Genomic DNA, 9,066 nt, shown 5'->3' on the forward strand with positions numbered 1-9,066 from the left:
GAACGATGCTTATTAACTCACATAACATCGTAATCCATCACAGAAGGAGGCCACTCAGCCTCTGGGGCCTGTGCTGACCCTTTGAAAAAGATATTCAATTGATCTCACTCCCACCACTACATTCTTTTCCATGACCCTTTCAGAGAGTGCAAGTCAGTCACTGCATAAAAAAGATTCAATTCCCCACAAGTGGGGGAGAATCATATGGCCACAGCAGGAGCCTTCGCCACTCTGGTCCTGCCTTGCTTCTTTCCGGAAAGGTCCATTGTTGCTATGAGCAAAATTGGGCACCAATGGGACCCACGATCAGGACCCCCGGCGGTACAAACCTTACCCACAGAGAGACGCTGGCCAATCCGAGGCTGGCAGCTGTTGTGGACTCGGTCACCACCCCACCCCACCCCACCCAGTGAAGCAGTGGATGCAACTAGAACAACACCCCCTGAGGCCCAGGATCCAGGCTGCAGGTGAGTGATGTAGGCGATGGGTGTGTTGGAGGATGCCAACAGCATGAGCAGAGGGGTCCCACAATCCAGCATGCAGTGCCTTTTCTTAAGTGACACTCCACTCCCCCAACACATCCAGTTCCCCTGGGAGCGGCAAGCCGAATAGAGATTGTAATTTGGACTCCGCATATGGGGAGTCTGCTACCTACCACTGGGTTAATACCAGACTGCAGAATGGCATCCCTGCATTGTTTTTTTCATTCGCTCACAGGATGTGGGTATCTCTGGCTGGGTCAGCACTTATTGCCCATCTCTCAATTACCCAGAGGGCAGTTAAGAGTCAACCACATTGCTGTGGGTCTGGATTCAAATGTAGGCCATACCAGCTGAGGAAGATAGATTTCTTCCCTCAAAGACATTAGTGATCCAGATGGGTTTTTTCTGACAATCAACAATGGTTTATTGGCCATCATTAGACTATTTATTGAATTCAAATTCCACCATCTCCTGTGGCGGGATTTGAACCTGGGTCTCCAGAGTGTTGCCTAGGTTTCTGGATTAATAGTCTTTCGCTAATACAATGGGCCGTTGCCTCCCCAAATGGGCAGTGATCGCCCACGTTAAGGGCGTCAATTGGTAACAGGGTGGGAAGAATGACCATGGGCCTTCTGTCATAGATTTAAGCTGATTGGAGAGGCAAGGTGCCCAACCCCATAGCCTTCAGCTTTATTAAATGCCCCCCTCCCACCAGTCACATCACAGGGGAGTGAACAGGAATCCATCCACCCATGGCCTCTGGTACAGTTATATTATCTCCAATGTGCATTCCTGGTTGACTGACCCTTCTGGCCAGGGTTTCTCAGACAATTTTGCCTGATCCCCACAAACAAAACCCTTCTCACCGGAGTGTACATGGTTCCTTGCCTATCCAACACAGTCAGCTCAGCACCATTTCCAGTTGTGCCCAATAGCCAGTGGCTCTTACAGAGGCAGAGACAACCCCTTCTGGAACATCTCACTCCGTGACCACTCTCTGTCCCCTCTCCCCTGCACCCTCACTCTGTGACCACTCTCTGTACCCCTCACCCCCTACACCTTCACTCCATGAACATTCTCTGTACCCCTCTCCCCCTATACCCTCACTCCGTGAATACTCTCTGTCCACTCTCCCTCTGCACCCTCACTCCATGACCACTCTCTGTACCCCCCTCCTCCTGCACCTTCACTCCATGACTTCTCTCTGTACCCCTCACCCCCTACACCCTCACTCCGTGACTACTCTCTGTACCCCTCCCTCCCTACACCCTCACTCCGTGACTACTCTCTGTACCCCTCCCTCCCTACACCCTCACTCCGTGACTACTCTGTACCCCTCCCTCCCTACACCCTCACTCCGTGACTACTCTCTGTACCCCTCCCTCCCTACACCCTCACTCCGTGACTACTCTGTACCCCTCCCTCCCTACACCCTCACTCCGTGACTACTCTGTACCCCTCCCTCCCTACACCCTTACTCCATGACCACTCTCTGTACCCCTCACCCCTGCACCCTCACTCCATGACCACTCTCTGTACCCTTCACCTCCTGCACCTTCACTCTATGACCTCTCTCTGTACCCCTCCCTCCCTAAACCCTCACTCCGTGACTACTCTCTGTAGCCCTCCCTCCCTACACCCTTACTCCATGAATATTCTCTGTACCCCTCACCTCCTGTACCTTCACTCTGTGACCACTCTCTGTACCCCTCTTCCCTACACCCTCACTCCATGACCACTCTCTGTACCCCTCTCCCCTACACCCTCACTCCGTGACCAATCTCTGTACCCCCTCCCCCTGCACCCTCACTCCGTGACCACTCTCTGTACCTTTCACCCCCTACACCCTCACTCCATGACCACTCTCTGTACCCCTCACCCCATACACCCTCACTCCATGAACACTCTCTGTACTCCTCTCCCCCATACCCTCACTCCGTGACTACTGTCTGTCCACTCACCCCCTACACACTCACTCCTTGACCATTCTCTGTACCCCTCTCTCCCTACACCCTCACTCCGTAACCACTCTCTGTTCACTCTCCCCCTATTCCTCACTCCCTGACCTCTCCCTGTACCCCTCACCCCCTACACCTTCATTCCATGACCACTCTCTGTACCCCTCTCTCCTTACACCCTCACTCCGTGACCACTCTCTGTACCCCTCACCCCTACACCCTCACTCTATGACTACTCTCTGTACCCCTCTCCCCCTGCACCCTCACTCCGTGACTACTCACTGTCTACTGTCCCCCATACCCTCACTCCTTGACCATTCTCTGTACCCCTCTCTCCCTACACCCTCACTCTGTAACCACTCTCTGTCCACTCTCCCCCTATTCCCTCACTCCGTGACCACTCTCTGTACCCCTCACCTCCTACACCCTCACTCTGTGACCACCTTCTGTACCCCTCTCTCCCTACACCCTCACTCAGTGACCACACTCTGTCCACTCTCCCCTTACACTCAACTTTCAGAGAGCTCTGGTGCCATTTTCACAGGGGTATCGATATTGTAACTGCTCCCATTCTGGGAGGGGGGGGGGTGATTATAACACAGTAAGAGAGGAGTCACTGTTTATCTGGCTGGACAGCAATGGTTGGTCTCTGTCTCTCTGAAAACTATTGATGTTGGTTAGCACAGCAGGTCTAGCCATCACTCCCTTACCATCAGCCCTTGGCCAGAGGGGGAATGGTTGGGTTTGGATTCCTGGCCTGGACCTCTCAAGTGGGGGGCACGCATGCAGATCCCTGGCTTCCCCTGGATGGATTACTTGACCTACTACACAAAAGATCCCGTCACTGCCTTACCTGATCTTCCAAGTAAACATCCAATCGCTTGTGTTTCCTGTTCGCCAGGTCTCCACAGCCACGGCTCAGTAAGGACAGGTTCCACATCCTTCCCGCTCCTTAACCTGCCTTCGCTTCCCCCACCTCTTTGATTTACATTTCCCTCTGTAAATCCCCCTGGGACTGACTGGAAGGAGCAGTCGAATCCCAGCAGAACAGCATCCTGGTGAATCCTCAACCCTGGTGGAACAGAATCCTGCTAGGATCCCTAATTCAAATGAGGTTGTATCGGGGTGGATTCCTATCCCTATCCCCAGTGGGTCCCAGATTCAAAAGAAGCATCATCCTCCCGGATGCCCAATCCTGGTAGAGCAGGATCCTGATAGATCCCTAATTCCAATGAAATAGTAAAATGATGGATCCCTATTACCGGTGGAACAGAATTCCAGTGGTTCTTTCACTCCAACAGAGCAGGATCTCAGTTGATCCCTGACCTGCCTGAAATGGAATCCTGTTAGAGCGGTATTCCAGAGGGTCACCAGTTACCACGGATCCTGGTTGACTCTGAGTTCTCAGTGAATCCTGGCAGAGGGAGGGAAGCAGTAAAGCTGGGAGCTGGGAGGCTGGGCTGCTCACAGTCTCTGCCTCTGGCTCTGTGCAGTGTTAGCTGGTTGCCTTGGAAGCAGCTAGACGCCACTGAAAAAGAACAAACAGCCTCTCAGAGACAGTAAGGAGCAGGCTTACTCCTCCCTCTCTCTCTCCCTCTCTCCCTCTCTCCCTGCCAATCACAGAGAATAAAGTCACAGTGTAATCCCTTTAACTGCTGTCATTCCAGTATGAGACTCCCCTGTAACTGGACATAGGCAGGTCTGTCTGATCTACCCCCCAGGACCCAAAATACCAGTTATCGTGGATCTGGGCCTCAGTCAGAGCTTTGGTCGGCTCAGCGGTATCTGCCGGGGAACTGATTCTCATGTCTACCACCCCCCTTCGCAGACACACGGAGGTGGGGGGAGCAGAAAGTGAGTGGTCCACTTGTTCCCAGTCCCACCATATCAACATGGTCCAATCAAGAGTTGGATTGTGACTTAATAGCCATTGACAGAAAGACAGCCAGCAAGTGGTGGGGACTGGGGGTGTATGGAGGGAGTGGTGTGGAGTGGTTTGGGGGGGTGGTTGGTGAGGGGTGTGGAGGGTGGTATGGGTTAGAGGTATGGGGTGGTTGTGAGGGGAGTTCAGAGGAAGTGAAGTGGTGGGGGGAGTTGTTCAGAGGGAGTGGGTAGGGGTTGGGGGGAGATTGGCGTGAGGGACAGAGTGAGAGGAGGTGTTGGGGGTAGTGGTGGATTGGGGAGAAGTGGGAGGGTGGGGAGTCGGAGGGAAATGGGGGGGAGAAATGGGGAGTGACAGGGAGATCGAGGGGGGTTGGAGAGTGAGGAGCTGGGTTTGGGGAGAGTAGGGAGCAGGGGAAACAGGTGTGAGGTGGATTTAGGTGGGAATGATGTGGGTGCAAGAATTGGTGGACACCACATCCAGTCGCTTGTCTAGGCTGGGACACCATTGGGAGTTTGGGACGGGGGGTTATTCTGTGAGCAGTTGACAGCCATCCGTGTTCCCCAGTTTATTTTTAATGGGACTCTCAGGACAGTGAATGAGTGGAGCCAGTAACATAGTGCCACCTTCACCTGCAGACACAGTCATGTGGTGCTGTCATAGTCGCATTGGTGGGTGTGTTCTACCTGGTGTAAAGCATTCCCAAACCTCATTCCCAAAGCTCCCAGGAAATGCACTGGTGTGACAAAACAAATTGCAAGTGGTTGGTTCTTTAGCTCAGTCAATATCTACTTCCTTAACCGGATATTTCGAAAGGTGGAGGGTCGTCTGATTTTAAAACATGCCCCCTTAGTAACTGCTAAGTGACTGTCAATCTCCCACTCACCAGAAGGAAAAGCCAGTAAGACTGATGAATGAGACAAACCGGTGCATATTGTCTTGTATTCTTCAAAATGGTGCTCCTGTAAGACCAGTACATTCATTTCCACAATGACTCACTGGTTGTTATGAGTTGATGCAGTGCTGCCCTATCTACTTGTTGGCGAATTGTTCATTCTGCACACACTATATTGGTCAGAGAGTTTGATGATAACAGCATTGGAAACCAAGCTTACACCAAGGGACAAGTACTACAGAGTTAAAATGGAAGATGCAGTCTCCAAATGGACAAATTGGGGTGGTTGGGAAAGTGCTTTGATACACTGCTCTGATTTTTTTTCCCCTTTATTCACCCAAGGGATGTGGACATCAATGGCTAGGACAGCATTTTCTGCTCATCCCTAATTGCCCAGAGGGCAGTTAAGAGTCCAAAATATTGCTCTGGGCCTGAAGTCACATGTAGGCCAGATCGGGTAAGGACGGAGTTTCCTTCCCTAAAGGGCATCAGTGAACCAGATGTTTTTTTCCTGACAATCAACCATGGATTCATGGTTATCATCAGACTCTTAATTCCAGATATTTATTGAATTCAAATTCCACCATCTGTTGTGCATTTGGACATTATCTGGGTCTCTGGGTTAACAGTCCAGCAATGTTACCACTAGGCCATCGCCTTCCCCAGATTGAAAGGCGCTTGCTCCTGAAGCAGGGTCCACGTCTGCTTGACGCAGCCTTGGATCAATCTGTGTAAGTAATTGGGAACATGATGGATATACAGTCCAGGTTTACACACTGCTGAGACAATCACCGCAGGTTTCCCCAAAGCTATCTCTGGTAAACCACCCAATCCACCTTGCAATGTGAATCAGCTTCCCAGACTGTGTGGTTCTTTTGTGGCCCTCAAGATGCCTTAGTGTTCCCCCAGATTGGGACCAGGACATCTGGACCATTGAGAAGAACAGGAAAGAGAGATAGAGGGGGACCTGCTTTCATTGGCTGCAGAGTCTAGGACATGGTCCAAAAAAACCCCAGAGAGACCTTGGAGTGCAGGTTCATAGCTCCTTGAAAGTGGAATCACAGGTAGATAGGATAGTGAAGAAGGTGTTTGGTATGCTTTCCTTTATTGGTCAGAGTATTGAGTACAGGAGTTGGGAGGTCATGTTGCAGCTGTACAGGACATTGGTTAGGCTGCTGTTGGAATATTGCATGCAATTCTGGTCTCCTTCCTATCGGAAAGATGTTGTGAAACTTGAAAGAGTTCAGAAAAAATTTACAAGGATGTTGCCAGGGTTGGAGGATTTGAGCAATAGGAAGAGGCTGATCAGGCTGGGGCTGTTTTCCCCGGAGCGTTAGAGGCTGAGGGGTGACCTTATAGAGGGTTACAAAATTATGAGGGGCATGGATAAGGTAAATAGGCAAAGTCTTTTCCCTGGGGTCAGGGAGTCCAGAACTAGAGGGCATAGGTTTAGGGTGAGAGGGGAAAGATATAAAAGAGACCTAAGGGGCAACTTTTTCACACAGAGGGTGGTACATGTATGGAATGAGCTGCCAGAGGATGTGGTGGAGGCTGATACAATTGCATCATTTAAGAGACATTTGGATGGGCACGTCGATAGGAAGGGTTTGGAGGGATATGGGCCGGGTGCTGGCAGGTGGGACTAGATTGGGTTTGGATATCTGGTCGGCATGGACAGGTTGGACCGAAGGGTCTATTTCCATGCTGTACATCTCTATGACTCTATGAGTGAAATTAGAAGATTTGATTTTTTTAAAGGGTGGTAAAGGTTTGGAAATCTGCAGCATACAGCAACCATTCCAGATTATTTGTCAAATTTAAATTGGAGATTGATGGATATGTTATACAAAAGTATTAAAGGTGTAAAGATGGGCAATGATTTTTGGGAATGAATCAGCCCTGATCTCAATGAATGGCAGAACAAGGTCAAAGGGTGACTACTCATATGCATTGGGGGAGATTGTGATAATGGCCAGAAATCCAGTGGCTCAGACTATGCTCTAGGGACATGGGTTCATATCCCACCCTGGAAACTGGTGAGTTTGATGAGTCAATCTGAAAAAAAAACCAATCTCAGTAATGGTGACCATGAGTTTATAGGAGAAACCCATCTGCTTCACTAATGCCCTCTTTGGAAGGAAGTGTGCCTGCCTTACCTACTCTGGGCCTACATGTGACTTCAGAACCCAAAGCAAAGTGGTTGATTCTTCAACTGCCCTTTAGAAATGCCGTAATGCAAACCATTCAGCTCAAAGTCAATGAGGGATGGTCAACGAATGCTGCATTTGCTGACAATGCCCGCACTCCATGGAAGAAAATGTTCTCGTATGAACAAAGAGCTAAAGTCGGCCACTTGGACCTGTGAGTCCACTCTACCACTCTAAAAGGTCGTAACTGAATCGACTTTAATGTCAACTCTACATTCCTTCATATCTGCAATAATTTTTCATTCCCCCGGGTAATCAAAAATTGATCTACCTCTGCCCCAAAAATATTTAAAGATTCTGCACCCGCTGATTTTTGAGGAAGTGAATTCGAAAGACTGATACCCTCAGAGAGAACAAAATGTTTCCTCATCTGTTTCCTTTTCAAATGGGCACTCCCTCACTTCTAAACGATGACCCCTAGTTCTAGATTCTCCCACAAGAGGAAACATCCTTTCTACATTCACCTGGTCAAGTCCCCTCAGGCTTCAGTTCAGTCACTTCTGACTTTCTAAACTCCAAAGGATAGAGGCCTCGCTTGTCCAGCCTTTCCTCGTGAGGCAATTTGCTCATTCCGTGTATTAGTTGGTCCTAATCTACCTGGAATATTGTATGGAATTTTGGTGCCCTTACTTGAGGAGGGGTGTAGTTGTACTGGAGGCAGTTGTGAAGGGGTTCAGTAGATCGATTCCAGAGGTAAATGGTTTGGTTTACGAAGATTGAGCAGTTTAGGCCTATACTCTAAAGAGTTCAGAAGATTGAGGCATATATGATGCCAAAGGGCATTGACGAAGTACATGTAGGGAAGCTGCTTCTTATGGAAGGCAATTTAGAATGAGAGGTCAGAGGATAAGAAGTAGCAGATTTAAAACAGAGATGAGGAGAGATTACTTCTGTTTAAAGGGTCACGAATCTGTGGAATTCACTACCCCCAGAGTGTGGTGAATGCTGAGCCATTCAGTAAATGTAAGGAGGGAGATGGACAGCGTTATAACGAGTAAAAGGTTGAAAGGTTATGGAGAGTAGGCAGGGAAGTGAGTTGAGGTCATGGTGAGATCAGCCATGATTGTATCAAATGGCTGAGCAGATCGAAAGGCTGAACTTTACTTTGACAGCTGCAGTAGTCAGATTCAAACCCATGGTCAGAGTATTAGACTGCACCTCTAAATTACTGGTACAATGACATTGCCACTTTGCCACTGTTCACATAGTGCAGTGGTGTTATAAGAATTCAATACAACTCTGGCCTCTTGTTAGTATGTACAAGACATATCAATCCCTTCACTGCACACCTGACTTTATCTGCCCAAGCCCCATCTCTGGAATTTTCTCCTTAACACTGCCCCTTCTGTTGCCCCACCTCCCTCTCCCCTACACTGTCCTCTACACTGGCTATCATTTTGTCAACAATGTTCCTGTCTGTGGAGATACATGGGCACTTTTTGATTGTGCATCTGTCAAGCACTTTTAGCTGCTCTTGTTGCTGATGATGTGAAGCAGGGAGGGGGTGCGGGTAGAGGGGGAATGTTGCCAGACAGCTAAGGATTGTATGGATTGGGAGTCATTGACCTAGGCTGACTGTTCACTGGCTGGCCTGCCTGTTACCTAACCCACTGCTCAGTTTGGGAACTGCCTCCCTACCTCT

General features: G+C 49.5%; 1 protein-coding gene across 3 annotated transcripts in view; it reads right to left on the bottom strand.

The window, feature by feature from the left end:
• The window catches only part of LOC140481866 (uncharacterized), a 61,355-nt gene extending 57,437 nt beyond the window's left edge, over positions 1–3,918 (bottom strand). For all 3 annotated transcript variants that reach the window (XM_072578447.1, XM_072578448.1, XM_072578446.1), the window contains exon 1: positions 3,294–3,918. In XM_072578447.1, the coding sequence (XP_072434548.1) occupies positions 3,294–3,380 (87 nt within the window). In that variant the 5' untranslated portion in view covers positions 3,381–3,918. The remainder of the gene's footprint in view (positions 1–3,293) is intronic.
• Between the last annotated feature and the right edge of the window lie 5,148 nt (positions 3,919–9,066).

This window comes from Chiloscyllium punctatum, chromosome 10 (assembly GCF_047496795.1).
Source record: "Chiloscyllium punctatum isolate Juve2018m chromosome 10, sChiPun1.3, whole genome shotgun sequence".
In the NCBI taxonomy this organism is placed as follows: domain Eukaryota; kingdom Metazoa; phylum Chordata; class Chondrichthyes; order Orectolobiformes; family Hemiscylliidae; genus Chiloscyllium; species Chiloscyllium punctatum.